Source organism: Callithrix jacchus, chromosome 10, assembly GCF_049354715.1.
Source record: "Callithrix jacchus isolate 240 chromosome 10, calJac240_pri, whole genome shotgun sequence".
NCBI classification, from domain to species: Eukaryota; Metazoa; Chordata; class Mammalia; order Primates; family Cebidae; genus Callithrix; species Callithrix jacchus.
Genome location: NC_133511.1, coordinates 128905159 through 128924184, shown reverse-complemented (window position 1 = coordinate 128924184; position 19026 = coordinate 128905159). Strand labels below are relative to the sequence as shown.

The 19026-nt window shown below is 52.1% G+C and overlaps 1 protein-coding gene across 7 annotated transcripts in view; it reads right to left on the bottom strand.

The window, feature by feature from the left end:
* Positions 1–6838: 6838 nt before the first annotated feature.
* Positions 6839–19026, bottom strand: part of NAP1L4 (nucleosome assembly protein 1 like 4) — a 60469-nt gene continuing 48281 nt past the window's right edge. For 4 of the 7 annotated variants that reach the window (XM_009008682.5, XM_009008681.5, XM_009008684.5 and 1 more), the window contains exons 11-15: positions 18624–18646; positions 17115–17234; positions 14464–14493; positions 13954–14010; positions 6839–7965 (exon numbers count right to left, since the gene is read on the bottom strand). In XM_009008682.5, coding sequence (XP_009006930.1) covers positions 7927–7965; positions 13954–14010; positions 14464–14493; positions 17115–17234; positions 18624–18646 — 269 coding nt within the window. In that variant the 3' untranslated portion in view covers positions 6839–7926. Of the gene's footprint in view, positions 7966–12083; positions 12122–13953; positions 14011–14463; positions 14494–17114; positions 17235–18623; positions 18647–19026 lie in introns of all 7 variants that reach the window. The other 3 variants (XM_078341758.1, XM_078341757.1, XM_078341759.1) reach the window with 2 other exon arrangements.

Sequence of the window (19026 nt, the reverse complement as noted above, 5' to 3'; positions counted from 1 at the left end):
GCCCACCCCCCCACCCCCGGCCTGAGCTGCTCATTCGGCAGGTCTCGGGGAGCCCTGGGAGGTGTTATGTCATTAATTCTTTCCAACATTAAAAAATTGTTAAAAATAGGCCAGGCACTGTGACTTGTGCCAGTCATCCAGTGCTTGGGAGGCCCAGGAGAGAGGATTACTTGAAGACAGGAGTTCAAGACCAGCCTGGGGAATACAGCAAGAACCCATCTCTAAAACAAAAATCTGCCAAAAATAGTAACCAATTGTTGATATAAAAAGTAAAAAAGGCTCAAATCATTTCAAAATTGATGCTGGGTGTCATGGCTCATGCCTGTAATCCCAGCACTTTGGGAGGCCAAGGCAGACAGATCATTTGCAGTCAGGAGTTCAAGACCAGCCTGGCCAACGTGGTAAAACCTCATCTCTACTAAAAATACAAAAAATAGTAATAATAATTAGCCGGGCATGGGGGCATATGCCTGCAATCCCAGTTACTTGGGAGGCTGAGGCAGGAGAATTGCTTGAACCTGGGAGGTGGAGGTCGCAGTGACCCAAGATTGCAGCACTGAACTCCTGAGCTCAAGCCATCCACCCATCTCAGCTTCCCAAAGTGCTGGGATTACAGGCATGAGCCACTGAGCCTCGCCTTTTTGTTATTATTAATTTTTGAGAGGGGGTCTTCCTCTCTCGTCCAGGCTGGAGTGCAGTGGTGCAATAATGGCTGACTGCAGCCGCGACCTCTTAGGCTCGTGAGCCACTGGGACTACAGGGAACACGTCACCACGCCTGGCTAATTGGTATATTTTTTGTAGAGAAGGGGTCTCACTATGTTGCCCAAGCTGGTCTTAAATTTCTGGGCTCAAGCAATCCCCCTGCCACATCCTCCCAAAGTATTGGGGTTACAGGTATGAGCCACTGTGCCTGGCCTCATCCTTTTTAAAAAAGCATTTACATTTCCTTTAACACCTTTTTTTTTTTTGAGACGGAGTCCCATTCTGTCATCCAGGCTATAGCACCGGGGCATAATCTTGGCTCACTGGAACCTCTGCCTCCTGGGTTGAAGCGATTCTCCTGCCTCAGCCTCCTGAGTAGCTGAGATTACAGGCACTCACCACCACACCCAGCTAACTTTTGTATTTTCAGTAGAGATAGAGTTTCACCATGTTGGCCAGGCTGGTCTCAAACTCCTGACTCAAACGATCTGCCCACCTAGGCCTTGAAAAGTGCTGGGATTATGGGTGCGAGCCACCGCGCCCAGCCTCCTTTTAATGATTAAATACGGGACTGCCCTGTGATCCGGCAATTCCACTCCGCATTCACATGCTCACAAGAACTAAAGTAGAGTCTCTCTGAGAGATCCACGCACACCCATATTCTCAGCAGCCAAAAGGTAGAAGCCACCAAGCGTCACGCATCCACGGACAGATGGGCACACACGATGGATCCACCCAGTGTGGACGGGAATCCTCACACTGGCTACAACGCAGATGGACTCTGGGGGCGCTGTGCTGAGGGAAGTAAGCCCGACACAAAGGGGCAAGGACTGAATGATTCCACCTGCACGAGGTCCCAAGAGTCGTCAGATTCAGACAGGTAGGAGGGCAGAGGCCAGGGCTGCAGAGGGGAATGGGAAGTGAGTATTTAATGGGGACCGAGTTTCAATTTGGGAAGAAGAGAAATTGTGGAGGCAGATGCTGGTGACAGATGCACACGTGTGAATATGCTTAGTGGCACTGAACTGTGCACTTTAAAATGGTGAAGATGGCAGCTTTTGTGATGTACCTGTACCAGTTTTAAAATGCGCTTCCACGTGAGCATCCACGCATGCAGCGGCATGTCGTATCTCTTCCTGTGAAGCCCCCCACCACACCCTCATTCTGTGGAATCCTCCATGTCTCAGCCACCCCTTTCGACGAATAGGCTTGGGCTGGGTCCCCTGCTGCCCTCATCATACATGGCACTGCCTTCCTGCACATCAGACGTGGCACTGCTAGGCTAGCGGGGCCCCGGATGTGTGCTGACTGCCAAGAAGACCCCCAGTGGGGCTGTGCCTATTCACCCTCTCCCCAAGGGCTGCAGTGCCAATCTCCCCACACCAGGCCAATGGTGGGCGCTCTGTACTTAAAAAAAAAAAAAAAAAAAAAAAGTCAACCTGGGCTGGGCACCATGACTCACACCTGTGATCCAGCACTTTGGGAGGCCAAGGTGAGTGGATCACTTGGGTTCAGGAGTTTGAGACCAGCCTGGCCAACATGGTGAAACTGTCTCTACTAAAAATAGAAAAAATTAGTCATGTGCGGTGGCATGTCCCTGTAATCCCAGCTACTCGGGAGGCTGACGCAGGAGAACTGCTTCGCCCTAGGAGGTGGAGGCTGCAGTGAACTGAGATCATGCCACCACACTCCAGCCTGGGCCATCCAGAGTGAGATACTATCAAGCAAAACCAAAAGCAATCTGGCATCAAAAGCTGGTGTCTTGTCTCCACGCACAGCTGTCTCTCCAGGTGTCTGTGGCCTTAGGTATGGCTCTCTCTTCCCCTCTTCATGTGCTTGGGTCTGTTTGAAAGGCCCCTTTCATAGGCTGAATGGTGGCCCCCAAAAAGACGTATCCACATCCTACTCCCCAAAACCCATGGATGTGACCTTGGATGGCAAGAGTAAACACGACCTCAGTGGCTAGGGTGTGAGGGAGATGAGGCCCCTGAGAGCCGGAGCTCACCCTGGACTCCCCAGGTGGGCCCTGAGTGCCACCGCACCTGCCTCACAAGGGAGAACCACGGAGAAGCAGGCACAGGGGGAGGGAGGGGCCTCGTGAGACAGAGGCAGAGATTGGAGGGAAGTGGCCGCAAGCCAAGCAATGCCTGGAACCCCCAGATGACAAGGAAGGGTCTCCGTGTAAGGTCTGCTGTTCTGGTCCTTGCCGGGGGGCAGCCTGATGTAAGGGGGCAGGTTGAGACCCAGGGACAGCCTCAGGCCCTCGATGGCAGCCCCCACGCTGGGGCATCAGATGCTAGCGACTCTGGCCAGCACCTGCGCCCGAGGCCCCATCTCCAGATGTCCCCTCTTGTCCTCCCGGCCCTGCACCCGCCTTGCTCAGTGAGGCACTGTCTTCCTTCCTCAACTGGCTTCCAGCCAGGCGGGCCCTGGTGAGGGCCGGTGTGGGCGGCCATGCCCAGGGTCTGGGATCCGAGGACCTGAGGCTTCTCCTGATGTCTCAGTTGCAGAAACAGACCTAGGGAGATCTGGAAACTTGGACACCACAGACTCCTTGAGGAGCCTGACAAGGGTGACCTGAGTGAGTCTGCCCTGAGTAGGGTCCGGGACAGTTGTAGCTGCCCCGTTTCTCCTGGCTGGGCTGGGCCGGGCCAGGCTGTTGGGTTGTCATGGAAAGTAACATCCGGTTGCCTCTCTGAGAGCTGTGAGTCAGCATCGCCAGGACGGGCCAGTGGTTGGCACCTTGGGGACAACCTGGCAGGCGGGGCCTCCCCCAGGCACAAGGTGACCTGGCCTCAGCAGGAGGCATCCAGGCCTCGCCCTGCAAGAGCTCAGTCCTGGCTTCCGTCCTGAGCCTCGGGTCTGCGTCTCTTACATGGGGAAGGTCCCAGGTGTGTGAGGTGCCTGGAAATCCACATCAAATCCAGCAAGTCAGCTCAGCCAGGGCCAGCCTCAGGAGGCACCCTTCCGGGAGGCCCTGCCATTGGGGGCCACTGCTCGCCAGTGTCTCCCAGTGGGCAAGACCCAAACAGCCAGGGCTGGGGTCCCTCAGGTCCACCACTCCACATGGGGATACTCCCAGGGGCAGGCTGGGGAGGAGGTGCCTGCCTCCAGCAGAAGGAAGCTGGGAAGGCGCCTGTTCTGAAGTCTTCGGGGCAAAGCCCAAAGTTCACGCCAGGCTGAAAGGGAGCCACAGCCCTCTGCCCACAGCAGCCCCTTCTGCAGGCCCAGGGCTCCCTCAGGACACCGCAGCCGCAGGTGGCTGAGTCTGCAGCGATCACTTGTCCCACTGCTGCCCCAGACTGTTCCTCTGTTGCTCACTGCTTGCACAGCCCTGAGCCCAGACTCACAGCCAGGCAAACCAAGAAGCCACCAGGGCAGGTCAGAGGTCGGAAATACCAGGGGCTCCACCCACCCACCCTGGCTGCCCCTGCCTCCCACCTCAGGGGCAAGCTTGGATCCTGGCAGCCCAGGCTGACTCAGCCCACCCAGTGATGGGGTTGAGGGCGGCTGGGGCATTTTGCGGGAGGGACAAGATGGGTGGGTGGTAGAAAGCCCTGGACCTGGGCCTTAGGGAAGGAGGCCCTGGTCCCAGGGGGTGGCCCTTGGGCCTGGAGAGCTTTGCTAGGCAGCAGGACGGGAGCAGGATGGGAGGTCTGCTTGGTCCCAGCTCCACATAAACGAGAGCCGTGAGCCTAGACAGTAGACTGGCCTAATAGGGGGACCTGAGGGACACACCACCCACAGACCCGCACGCAGGCAGCTATGGACAAGGGACTCAGGGGGCCCTGCCATCAGCAGCAGCTGTCAGGTTCTGGGGAGCCACAGCTCCCAACTCAAGGGAAAGGCCAGAAGTTTAAGTGGAATCACCCTGTTCTGGGGGCTTTTGAACAATGAGCTTCAGGCTGGGTGCGGTGGCTCATGCTGTAATCCCAACACTTAAGACCACCCTGGCCAACATGGCAAAACTCCATCTCTACTAAAAATACAAACATTAGCCCGGCATGGTGGCGCACATCTGTAATCCAAGCTACTTGGGAGGCTGAGGCAGGAGAACTGCTTGAACCCAGGAGGCGGAGGTTGCAGTGAGCCAAGATCGTGTCACTGTACTCCAGCCTGGGCAACAGAGCGAGACTCTGTCTCAAAAAAAACAAAACAAAAAAACAGAGCTTCACTGACAGTTAATTCACAAACATCCACATATACCCATTTTTGAGGTAACTCAATAAGTTTTGACAAAAGTATACACCTTTGTGACCACTTCCATCACTCTAAAGGGTTCTTTGGTCAATCCCCTCCGCCCCCCCCCCACCCCTCCCAGGCAGTCACCAGCACCATAGCTTTTCAGGATCTAGAACCAGACAGAAACGGCCCCCCCAGGTGCCATCTTCAGTGCCTGGCTATTTGCCATGCAGATTTGTTCCCTCCTTGCCCAGAAGCACCCATGTGATGGCAGCCAACAGAAGCGTCTGAGCCACCAATGCAGGGGGTGCCCCAGGCCCTGCCTCCTGCCATCTCCTGGGCTGCTCCCCAAACTCCTGCCCTGACCTCAAGTGTCACTGGTTTGGGGTCTCAGTTCCCCCACGAAGTGAAGAGCCACAGGGAGCCCCTTGGCCCCCAGGACCAGGAAGGGAGCAGCCACCCTTTACCCAGACTAGGCCGGGGAGCTGCCAGAAGCCCCTTCCTAGCTGCCTTCCAGATGGTGGCTCTGGGCAAACCTCTCAACCGCTCAGCAACTTTGTGACGACTGGTCTCTCACTGAGGTCCCTGAGGTGACAATGGCCTGGGCCTGGGATGGTTCTGGGGCTCCGTGGTCACTGGAGAACAACCTTCCCCTTCCTGAGACCCTGGGGAGCAGGCAGGACACCGTGGCCATGCAGGGGTGACAGAGGCCAGAGGTGCTGAGTCCAGTACGGGAGAATGGGCTCCTGGAGGCACCACCTGCGCCCTGGGACCTCCACACTCCCCAGGCTGCACATGGAGGTCCTGCACCCAGATGTCCTTGGAACTGGGAGGCATCCACAAAACATGCACCCCCACGGTCAGACTCAGTGGGGGATACAGGAGCCCAGTTCTGTGAAGGATGAATCAGGGTCCTCACACACCTCTCACTGAAAAGGGAAAACCCAGAGGCCACAGCATTATCCCTTCCCCGACCTGTGCACGTCTAACCACGCAGGTGGCTGTGAGGGGCGCTCCCCGTACCTGTGGAGTCCTCCCTGAAAGAGACTCCAGACACCCAGCACAGGGCAGGGTGCAGGGCTCGGTCTCTGCAGCTGAAGGCAGATCACTGTAACATGGTGCCTGCCCCTTGGATTATGGGGTCCAACCCAGAACAGATCAACCAAGGCCAGGGTGCTGCTCCCCCATGGGGCCACCCTGAGGCTGGGAAGCTCCCCCAGGTGCTTCCTGGGAAGCTTCCCCAGGATAGGGACGGAGGAATGCATGCAGGAAGCATGGACGTCAGGCCCGGCAGCCATTAGGGGTGTGCTGGAAATGTGTCCAAGCCCGCACCTCCCTTCCTGCTGCTCCCAGGGAGAAGGCAGCCTATGGGCGAGCTGGAGGCAGCAGGGCCGGGCCAGCCACATGGGGAGCCGGGAGCCCGCTCACAGCTGCCTTCTCACGACGCCTTGCCGTCCGCCAGGGGGCGCTGCCAGGGCTGGGATTCCTACAGCCAGGTCAGGAAGAGCCAGGGCGGCAGGTGTCTTGAGTGGAGCGCCGCCTCTCACTGGGGTTGGACGAGAGGCCGGGAAAAACCAGCGAGCAGGAGCAGGCAAACCCAACACGGGCTTTCTCAGTAAGTTCTCTTGGAGCCGTCTGGAGCCACAAGGCGTCGTCCCACTAACTCGGAGAAATGAACCCCTCCCGGGGGCAGGAAGAAACACTTTCCCTGGACCCACAGTGAAGCCGCCTGCGTGCAGCAGTGACTCAGGTGTAGTGGGGTGGCTACAGCAGCCTCTGCCTAAAACGGCGCTTTCAAAGCCCCAGAAACAAACTGTACCGTCGGTCTTGGAGCCACCAAACCCAGGGCTCAAGAGTCCAGCAGGGTGTGCGAAACATCGGAGCCGCTGGAGGGCAGCAGAGAGCGCCCCAACCCCCAGCACATTCCCCCACGAAGAATCACAGCACAGCGCTGACTCCAGGTTTCACTTTAATAGAATACTCTTAACTATTCTGTACAAACTGAAAACACTGTATCGAGTTACAAATGTTCTAAGGTTAGGCTGTGCGGACACGGCCATCCTCGGCTGCCAGAGCGCGCCATCACCCAGTGGAAACCCCACCCGCCAGCCGCCAACAGGGCACACCAAAGCCAGGACCCTCAGACAGGATGAATGGTGGGGCCGAGCAATGCGGCTACTGAGAAAGCGGGACTTGACGCTCATACGCTCAAGTGAAACAGGCTGCCCAGCCCAGTCCCCCGCCGGAGACGACCACCGAATGCCGGCTCCGGTGGCAGGGTGGGGCCTGACGGGCTCGTCTTCAGCCCTGGTGGCAGGGAGCAACGTTTCTTCTGCACAGGCCTCACTCCTGCTACGAAGTGGCACATCTTCCTGCCCAGGTCACCGAGGTGGTTCAGAAACGGTAAGGACGAGTGACAGCGAAAGGCCACAGTCCTCACAGGTAAGAAGGGATCAATAAATAAGAGGTGACTCGCGGCAGCTCCCGCCTGAGCCTGTGTGCCGCAACCCTGCCCCACCCCTAAAAAGGGAAATCAAGAAGCAGTGAGCTAAGCAGAACACGCCCTACTCTACGCAGCCCTTCGGAGATCAGCACACTCGGCAGATGAAGCCGCTGCCAACAGCCGGTGGGTTTCCTCGCATCAAAGGGAGAATTCGGTCCAACTGCAGGGGTGGTGGGAGAGGTTCGAGATCCCTGGAATCGCATCGCCAGTCTCAGCCCGTTTTGCCAAGTGACCCCCACCCCACCCCGTGTGGTCTATGGAGCGCCCCCAGAGGGAAAGGCCAGGCAAGTCCAGAGCTACAGGCACCAAGGCTGCTGAGGGTGCCGGACGAAACCTGTTTCTGAAATGCATTTCAGTTGCCACTGTACAAGTTAAGCAAAATAATGAGGAAAAAGGAAAAGTGAAGGTGAAAATCATGCACTTGAAAACGAGTCAGATGGAGCAAGCGATGCCGACTGGCTGGTGCTGCCGCAAGGACCGAGGCCCCGCCCACAGGCCCGGAGTCCCCACAGTCTGCCAGGCGCCCGCCTCTGCTTCCTACTGCTGCTTGCATTCCGCCGGCTGGCTGGCTTCCTTCTGTCAATGAAAGAGAGGACAAGGCTTGTAGAGAGCAAAGCCAGCGCCATTCACCAATTAGCTCCAATCAACAACGAAAACCAAGACTGAATGAGTTCTTTCTCATTGAAACAAGTGGTTACTGCAAATATACTTTTAAATAAAACAGTGGCAAGAACAAAGCTGACTCCCCATCCCTGCCCAGTCAAAGCGGGGCTGCCTTTTTTGTTTTTAAAGATATGCCCCTGAGGCACTCAAATTCGTGGCGTGTTCAGCAGGAGGGTTTTGAGGCCCCTTGGGGTGGTGGAGCTTCAGGCGGCTGCCCAGAAAAGTGCTGGGAAGCAGCCGGTGCCCCACCCACACAGCAGTGTGCTCAGCATGGCAGCTCACCCAGGAAGGCCGCAGCGAGGCCACCCCTCCTGGTGTCAACAGTCCTCATCTCTCAGGTGCACGTGTGTCTCTGGGTAGGCTGGACTTGGCGCTCAAGGAAGCAACTCTCTCCTCTTGCGGGTTCCTGCTCTCTGGACTAGTGGGGAGTGCCCTGGCAGATCCATCCGGTGCACCGACACTCACTCACCCTCCCAACAGTCTCACCAAGGGGGAATGCTATCCTTCCCGTGACGGCATCCGGGAAGGATGGACCCTTCCAGAGGAAGGGGTTAACTCCAATATTATCTAACACAGATCTCATACCCCTTAAACAACATCCAGCAACTCCATGGATTTGCCTGGAGGTCAAGAGCCTATGAAATACATCACGATCTTGCCGACGCTTCTGAGCCAGTAACTTTAGGAATCTGTAACCCATGATTCCTGGCTGATTACGAACTGCTCTAGATTTAGTCCGGTGTGCCTACAGACCCTAAGAACATTCACCGTATGGGGCAAAAGGACCCCTGGGTTCACTAGCTGTCATCTTCCACGCTGGAGGCCGAGGCTACAGTTCATCTTTTGGGAAATCACATTTAAGGGATGACAAAAGAAATTGTATAAGGGATGCATAGACCCTATCAATAACCCTGAACCCCGGGCTAAGCTCCCAATCTCAGCCACCCCACAGGCTGCCCAAGAGCCTGGCGGAGAAAAGGAGGCTGACTGAAAACCCTAGCCAAAAAGATGCCAACTGAGACCTGCCAATCTGACATTCGAGGGTAGACTGAAGGTGGCCCAATGCAGTGGCCAAGGGCACTGAGCCGCTGGCTTTAAGAGCGTGGGGGATGCAGGGTGCCCCGGGCAGGTGCACTGAGGGGAGGAGTGAGGGAGGAGTGGGACACGAGCAGCGTGCCACCACCAAGGGACTCGCCTAGAAAACGGGAGGTCAATAAAGAAGCTGTGCAGGGGCCGGGAGGCCTGAGGCTGGTCACAGGACGACAGAGACTCCATCTTTATGGACATGTAAGTTATACAAATACGACGTCATGTCATACATAGGATTTTATAATTTATCCTACCACAGATTGAGCATCCCAAATCCCAAATCCCAGATACTCCAAAATCTGGAACCCTCTCAGTGCCAACAAGACAAAGAAAACGCCCACGGGAGGATTCCGGATTTGGAATGCCCAACCCGAAATAAATATAAATTATCCTAAGTTGTAAATATTGTAATAAATATTTTCAACCATGAGAATGTAGTTTCTATTTGTCCTAAATAAAACCAATAGCCGGGAATGGTGGCTCACACCTGTAATCTCAGCACTTTGGGAGGCTGAGGTGGGTGGATCACAAGGCCAGGAGTTCGAGACCAGCCTGACCAACATGGCGAAACCCCGTCTCTACTAAAACTACAAAAATTAGCTGGCTGTGGTGGTGCACGCCTGTACTCCCAGCTACTCAGGGAGGCTGAGGCAGGAGAATTGCTTGAACCTGAGAGGTGGAGGTTGCGGTGAGCTGAGTGCACCATTGCACTCCAGTCTGGACAAGAGTGAGACAATGTCTTAAAAAAAAAAAAAAAAAAAACCCAGTATCCTGGGTGATGAAGACTGCTAGAAAGAACAGAGTCTGCACAGAACAGAGACCCTCAGGACTGGTGCTCTGACCCAGTGCCTTGCTGGAGGGGAGCAGGCTGGGCACCTGGCTGTGCGAAGAGCTGCTTCCCTGTGCCTGAGGAAGGACAGCACATGGCCCACCCCTGCCACGCTTTGGTGCTCACACAACATGCTGGAGCTTCTGCGAGTGACTTTTATAAATGAGACACCAATTGCTCTTTAGCTTGTGATTACACGCCAAAGGGTGACTGCAAATCGACTGAAACCTGCGCTGCTTCATGTCACAAGAATTTAATGACAGTTCAGTCATTAATCAACGCTGACCTGATTATCAAGGGAGAGAGCCGGCATTTTAAAAGGCACCAACTCATAGGAAGAATCTCGTCTCTCATGGGACCATCTGAAAGGTGGGGTTTTCACAGATGTGAGAAAGGCAACAGACATGCACTGAACACGATGGCCCGCGACAGCTGCACCGGGGAAGCAGCAGCCCCCGTGCCCAGAGCTCTAGGGCTGAAGAGGCCTCAGTGCCACAGTCCTGGGGGCTGCTGCTGTCACACCCTGCCCTTCTCTTCCAGGGACACACGCTGCAACAGAGAGGTGGCAGGCATCAAGGATTCTCTTCACAATAGCTGGTGGCGTGGGTCCAGGTGAAGTAAGAGCGGCTAAGCTCTTCTGACATTCGGGGACAACAGGAACTAATGGTAGCTAGTCACAATTTTAAACATGCAGGCAAATTCTCAAACCTGGCCCTGGAAAACAAAATTGCTCCATGAGCAGCACCTGCCCTGCGTCCTCTCATCAGTTTCCCATGGAAGCAGCCTACACGAGGAAGGCAGAAGGCGGTGGTGCTCAGACCTCAAGGAGACTGGTCTATGGGACTGCCAGGACTGTGCTGCCGCTCTGTGACAAGACCTTTAAAAACGGAGTGCCTGCTGACCCCAGCACGCAGAGGCCTTGCCACGGCGGTGAAGTTTCTCAGGCACCTCTTGTTCCCACCTCTCTGCTTTCTCCCACTACATCCCAAGAGTGCCACGAGTGAACAGGTCTCGTCACAGGCAACAGCCTCTGTCCACTTATGGGCCTGCTGTCAGCCATTCCGGGACAGGGCAGAGCTACAGGGACTGAAGAGAGTGGGGTGGGAAGCAGTTTCCAGGCTCACTTGACGCTGACTTTCATCTACGACTGGTTCTGGCCTCGTTCAGTTAGAGCACTCTCCACCAACCTCAGAACAGTACCTTCTACTGCTGACGTCCAAACAGAGGCCAGGTCATGTTTTAGATAAAAAATGCTGGCACAGTAAAAGCTCAGTCACCCCTTTGTGTACCTATTGGTCTGCACAAGACACGAATTCAAAAAGTATAAATATTCAACAGACACGTGCTGGTGATGACAGTGGGCCTATTTCAGCTGCCACAGTGTGTGTTCTGAGCACAGCTCGGACGCCAACCGTGTTACACTCTCTGCAAAGACTGTCTGCTTATGGTGGTCTGTGTATGTCACCCTGCAGGCTGCTGACCATCCAGGGCCCTCTTGCTGGAAAGCAGTACCATCAACAATGAAAATACCACCCAAGTTACATCTTTGTTACTTAGTGAGAAACACTGGGCTCAGAAAGCGGGAACCAAATCTAGGCTTGGTTTGTTGATTTTTTTTTTTTTTTTTTTTTTTTTTTGAGACGGAGTTTTGCTCTTGTTACCCAGGCTGGAGTGCAATGGCGCAATCCCGGCTCACCGCAACCTCCATCTCCTGGGTTCAAGCGATTCTCCTGCCTCAGCCTCCCGAGTAGCTGGGATTACAGGCATGCGCCACCATGCCCGGCCAATTTTTGTATTTTTAGGAGAGATGGGGTTTCACCATGTTGACCAGGATGGTCTCGATCTCCTGACCTCGTAATCCACCCGCCTCGGCCTCCCAAAGTGCTGGGATTACAGGCGTGAGCCACCGCGCCCGGCCGGTTTGTTGATTTTAAAAGTACATGTAACACACACCTGTAGAAAACACTGAGCTTTCGGAAGCCCTATGTCAAACCTGTGCCACAGTGAGTGTGCCTGGACGGCAGCTTCCTCTGTATTCAGAGTCAAAACAGTGCATTATACAAAGTACAGGTCAGAAGTTTGGAAGTTAGGTATGAATGGAATTCCACCTTACCTAGAAACGTATGAATGATTAACAGACAAAAATTACACCTAAATGGGGAAAAAAATTGAAAGGAACTGTCAGCATGAAAGAAAATGAAATGCACAAAATTATACAGGAGGAAATGGCCACAATTTCTCATGATACAAAAGGGCTGTGGGCTACTGCACTCGGGGTGAGCAGCACCCACACCAGGTCACACCTTCAGAAAACACGCAGAAGCATGACTTTCGCTTCTACCAGATGATCCAACAGAAACCTTCCTTCCTGCCTTTTCCTTTGCCTGCGTAGACTCTAACACGCCAATCTCTCTGGATAGGTGCATGTGACAGGGACAGCAGGCGGGGCCTTACCAGGCCACACATGCCTGGCAGTCTCTGAATGTCACACCATTAGCCTCAACATGTTTTTAGTCCTTTCTCCACCAACCAACAGAATCTATCGAAGGCCTCCTGGGTGTTAGTGCGTGTAATCCACCCCTGTGTGGTCTCTATAATGGCTGGTGAGAATGCTCCTATAGAAACCTGGGACATGAAAGGAGACTGAAGGTTGTCCAACGTGACAGAACAAACAGAGGGCAGGAAAAGAGAAGCCGAGGCACAGAAGACAGAGAGGGAGAGACAAGGACAACAAGCAGGGCAGAGGCAGCTGTGCGCGGAGTCTGAGGCGGTGGCCCTGCCAACTGTCCCCAGTCCCTGCCTTACAACTGCAACCTTGAAACAGGGCCCAGTAAGCACACGCGGCCCTTGGGGCCGGCAGACACCTGCAAGGCAGTGATGGGCAGCATCTATTCACCCACAGCTGCTCACTGGCTGGCTGACAGCCCTCATCTTCCCTGTCCCCACGCTGGGTACTCTCACACCAACAGGCCAACCTTTAGAAGACGAACATTTCCATGAGCATATTCCCAGAACGGCATTATAAGACACATTTTTTAAAATGTTGTAAAAGCTCTTCTCCCATCCCTTCCCACAAGGATCCACTACTGTGAACATGCACTCATGGAAATATCAGGTTTTAACCAACTGAAGACAGAACCAGGTTATCACACCAACAGCTTTTAGTGCACGTTCCAAAAAACAAAAGGGAAAACAAGCAGAAAACATCTGGTCGGACAGAGACACATCACAAAAGCACCAGGTAACGTTAGTATTCCGACAGCCCATAATACACTTAGAGAGACAGGTGAACTACACATTTCCCGTTTTACAGGAGTAAACTCTCGGGACAGCTTCAGAACAACATTCAGGCAGTGCTGACTCTAAGATGTGGCAAATGGTCAAAGCACCCTGATTTAAGTTACTCTCAGAGCACAAAGATCTAAATTTGCAGGTTAAATTAATGGGCTTGCCCACTCATTTTAAATTCCGTTTTCTTTAGTAAAGCTCCCAAGTTAGTCCTAAGTTACCTGAGGCAGATGAGCTACCCAGACACAGCACCTGGGCATGCGTGGCCCAGCTGCGGCCGTACGATGATGCCCACGATCCCATTACTCTTTCTGAACAAAAAGAGCCCCCAGGTCCCTTCTGTGCACCGTTTCCAAACAGGCACGGAGAAAAGTTTATTTCTGCTGTCAGCTAAATCATCACCTTACCTTAAGGAATGAAACATCTGGAGAATAAAAGTTGCTCTACTTAGGTCTGTGTAAATAAGACACAGCTTGAGACAGCTGGAAAAGCTTCTACTGAATATGTACACTCCACACTCAATTTCACACTAAGTATCTGAATAAATCATTCCAGTATTTTTCCGACACATTTTAAAGTTTCTAATTAAGGAATAATGAATACTGCTAACACTACTGCCTCAAAGTGGGGAACGTTTTTAAAAATCTAACAGTGCAGCATAATGAGGAGGTCTGGGTGGCCCCAAAGTTACCAACCTTGGGGTTAATTTCCATATCATCCTCATCTTCTCCCTCCTCGTCACCTTCTAACTCCTGTATTAAAAAAGTGAGAATTAGCTGGAAAGACATTTAAATTCTTGTGGCATTCACTATCCACAAACACAGGAGAGCAATGAGCTGCCTTAGAAGGAAATCAATGACTGCTACCTACAAGCGACTCACCACTTCCTCCGACACCTAACAATTATTTCTAGGTATCTTTTTGTTCTCACAGATAACCCTAAAAGAAACACATTTCTGAAAAAGTAGATTTTGTTTGTTAAATGATTATTTTCTAAGATACATTTTCTACAGGGTCAAATACTCTGGAAACCGTCCCAGCATTTGCTATGCATTTCTGCTTAGTGTTTCAACAACACTACTAGAGTCAAAGGCAGCTTCACAAAAACTGGGTGTAACACAGCCCTGTGAGCCACAACCTTCAAGCAGAAAAAGCCAAAGAAACGACATCAGGGATAAGCAAAGCTGCATAAACCTGCTTCTTACCTCCTCTTCTCCCTCTTCACCTTCTTCAAACTGGAAAAACAGAGAAAAACACTTTTAGGGTTAAGGAACATGAGAGCAGCCTGCCGGAGACACCAGTCCCATCCAGTGACTCGCTGACCCAGCCTAAGAGCAGAAAGTCCAGCCATGCTGCCTGCTGGGCCTCGCCTGGCTGAGCAGTCATTTGCTTGTGAGCACTGCATTTTAAAAGCATGCCAGGAAACTGAAAGCCAAGCAAAACGAGGGACAGGATAGGAAGCTGGTCAGCCAGGATGTGCCCTGGGCACAGCTGGGAACCTGGCACCACAGCTCTGCCCTGGCTGTCCTCACACTGAAGGGCAGGCACAGGAAAAGATTTTTGGAAACTGATGAATCCGCTTTCTTTAGATGTTTTACAAGGCTGATCTAACCAGGAGCATGATGTTACTGGATACAGGAATTTGGGTACCATTTTACATCTCACACAAGATGAAAAGAAACCTTAGTAGAAATCTACTAAAACTTGGGCGTGTTTTCGATTAAGTAAAAAGCTAGGTCCTCAAAGGCGAGCCTCCAGCATTAGTCAATTGTCTTGAATCAATTTCTTCCGCATCCAGAGACATCACTGGACTGAAAATCAACTCTCAAACATGAGACTTACACCAAAAGCAAAACCATCTGATCACCACTGTGCATCACCAGGGCAGTAAAGGAAATGCAGTTTCACCTCCACATTTCCCTTTTGTTGAGCCCATACCACGTACTCCTCAGAGCCAGCTTCAGTGGAACTTAGAAGGACCCTATTGTGGCGGCGTGGCCCAGCCTGAAACAAGAGTTCACACAGCCTGTGCCAGGTGGCAGCCGGGATGAGATGTGACCACAGCGCTGCCCCCTTTCACTCTAAGGATCCCATCTGGCCTCAGGCAGGGAAAGACTTAACAGTCTTCGGTTTCAGGTCGGGCTCCAGTGCCTATCCTGAGGCTCTGAGTCCACTGATTCACCTTTGAGGTGCTGTGCCCAGGGGCTCCTTCAGATGCATCTCCTACCTGGGCAGAGCAGAAGCTGCCATGTGCAGGGAGACAAGACCAGGACTGCCACACTCACTTCCTCCTTCAGCAACTCCCTAGTGTTGGGGTGCGGTCTAGAGTGTAACATCATCAAACACTTTTTATGCCAACACTTACTGAGTCACTGCTCTGCGCCAGGCGCTATGTGAAGGGCTTCCCCACTAACCAGAGTCTCCCATGAGCTCTACTTACAGCTGAGGAAACCGAAGCTCAAAGAGGTGGTGGAACTACTAAGAGGGAGAATGGGGATGCAAGGCTAAGCCGTCTAATCTGAGCTGACACTCCAGCCTCTAAATGACTGCTCATCAGTAGCACCTCATGAATGAACACGTATGTATCTACCACAAGCCACAGTGCCCACCAGCAATACAGACACTGCACAGAAGTAAGCAAACAGCACACATGCATGTTCCAATCTTTTAAATTGACAGCGTATGATGAAAAATGTCTGAGATAAGCTTTCCAATGTGTAGCTACTAGCCCGTGGCTCACTATTTCAACTTAATTTAAATGGAATATTCAGTTCCTTAGTCACAGCAGCCGTATTTCAAGGACTCAAGTGGCACACACGGTCAGTCCTACTGCACTGGACCAAAGAGCCAGAGGACAGTTCCATCAAGAGAAGGTTCTACCTGAGAAAGTGCCGGTCTAGAATCCATAAAACTAAGTCTTGGCAGCTGCTTAGTTTTGGCAGTGTCCATGTTCTCTGACCTACAATCACCTCCCAGCCTAGGGATGAACAAGCCAGTTGTGTTTTAGAAGTTTCACACTGGCCTATTCTCCCCAAGGGTGGAACGCAATACAATGGGAGAAGTGTGAGGAGATGCTGGTGTTTACTGCCACAGGGGGCTAAGGCCCCTGAACCTGCCTAAGCTCTTGCTGCCCTGTCTGAAGCCCCAACAGACCAGACCTTCTAAGAAAAGAAACCTAGCACAGCCACAAAACCTAAGAGCTCTACGAGCAGAGAATATCATCTACAACATTCCTCCAGTAACATTCTATAAAACAAAACTGTACTTTCCACAGATCAAGATGACTCCAAGCTGCCTGAGCCTTGGCAAGGAGCTTCTAAGCGGTGCTTGGGGTGTGCGCCCACAAGTTCTGACTGTGGAAAAGCTGGCTTCCCTCAAGCCCAGAAAGGAAAGTGACATGCAATCTTGTTGTTTTCTTGGAGAACACGGGTTTTCTTTTCTTTTTTTTTCCTTTTTACCTAATCAGATAAAGTTCAGGAATTTCTATTTCTTTGGGGTGATGAGCCACAGGATAGCATGAGTCCACTGTCAGTAAATGTTTGCAGTGGCAAGACCTCCATGAAAGAGATGTTCCTCATGTTTAGAAGTTCCCTGAAGCTTAGGTTTTTAGAGAACACTGTGTGAGTCACTGGCAATCAACTCTGAGACTGCCTCACTTTTCTTGCTGTGTTCCTCAGACTTCTCCTCTTCCAAGTATATTTCCCCCACAAGGAGAGCAGCTTGGACTACGTATCTGGCTGATGATGTAATAAAAAGATTAGGCATTGGGGTTTCCCAAGCCACACAATTCAGGGCCACCCTGCACCAACAGAGGTAAACACCCAGGTGGTAGCTCCCCGCTTCCCCAGCCTCATACATTGTCATCATCCTCTACGGCCTCCCCAGTGAAGTACAGCACAGCCCGTGGGACTATCCGCTCACGGAAAAAGTGTCCAATTTCAAAATCAGAGGCCAATGTGAATTCAGAATCTTCATCCTAAGGAGGAAAAACCTACATGTTAACTCATTTTAATGGGATAAAAACATTTGCTTCACCACCCTCAGCCAAACCTCAGCCCCCTCACTTTTGATTTACCTGACTTAAAAACACCAAATTCCTGTACTGCTAGGGGACGGTCACTAGACACTCAAAGTCCCTTTAAAACGACTTTAAGGGCAGTCACAGTGGCTCATGTCCGTAATTCCAGCACTTTGGGAGGCTGAGGCGGGCGGATCACCTGAGGCAAGGACTTCAAGACCAGCCTGGCCAACACAGTGAAACGCCATTTCTACTAAAAATATGAAAAATGAGCCAGCATGGTGGCACATGCCTGTAATCCCAGCTACTTGGGAGGCTGAGGCAGGAGAACTGCTTGAACCCAGGAGGTGGAGGTTGTAGTGAACCGAGATCATGCCACTGCACTCCGGCCTGAGTGACAGAGCAAGACTCCATCTCAAAAAAAAAAGCAAGCAAACAAACACAAACAAAAAAAACCTACTTTGAAGCCAAAATGGCAGAGAAAGTCGGAAGCGAGGGCCCCATAGCTCCTCTACTTGTCCAAAGGTCTCAGCCAGAGTAGGAAGTGTCAGAGCCTCACATACAGGGAACAGGCAGTATTAAAGGACTAAACTTTTGCTACTGCCACCAACATAAGAAACACATACTTTTACCCAGATGTGTAATGATTTCAAATTAATCCCAGCATTTGAAGAAACAGGAAGGGGTTTTTTATTTTTAAGAGACAGGGTCTCACTCTATCACACAGGTTGGAGTGCAGTGATGCAATCAGGGCTCACTACAGCCTCAAACTCCTGGGCCCCAGCGACCCTGGAACTACACAGTGCATCACCATGCCTAGCTAATTTATTTTTTTATGTTTTAGGACAGGGGTCCTGCTGTCACCCAATGGAGAGTAGTGGTGCGATCTCAGCTCACTGCAACCTCCTCCTCCTGGGTTCAAGAGATTCTCCTGCCTTAGTCTCCCGAGTAGCTGGGACTACAGGGACCCACCACCATACCCAGCTATTTTTTTCTTTTTGGCATTTTAAGTAGAGGCAGGGTTTCACCATGTTGGCCAGACTGGTCTCAAACTCCTGACCTCAGGTGATCCGTCCGCCTCGGCCTCCCAAAAGAGCTGGGATTACAGGCATGAGCCACTGAATTCGGCCAGCTAATTTTTTGTAAAGATGGGATTTTGGAATGTTGAGCAGCCTGGTCTCAAATTCCTGGACTCAGGCAATCCTCCCACCTCAGCCTCCCAGAGCATTAAAATTACAGGCATACTGATTCCATACTCAGCCAGGGCTGAACTTTTTTAAACAAGTAGACATTCACTCAGGAAAGTCTTTAATACAAAAATAAGACTATTAACAACATAAATCTTACCAGTGATTCTCCATCCCCAGATGCTAGAAAAAGAAAAGACAAAACATATTCAAGTTACAGTGACAAGTCCTCAGAATTTTAAAGCCCACACAGGAGGAAGCTTTGCTGGTAGACAAAATGTAACATTTCTTACCTTGAGGTTTAAACTAGAAATTCCCAAAGCCTTGCATCTCCTTACAGGCATCTTTGCAAGCTCCATCCACCACTTCTGAAGGTGGTCCAAGTGCCTTTACCCCCCCTCCCTTCTCCCCCTCCATCATGTGCCATGGGCTGGCACTCAAGCTTGAGAAAACCATTTTGAGAGGGTTAATGTATTAACACGAGGAAAGGCAAACAGCCCCAGACTGCGGCCATTCAGTCTACTTGTGCTTTATGGGGCACTTTAACTCATGCCCTGCAGGAC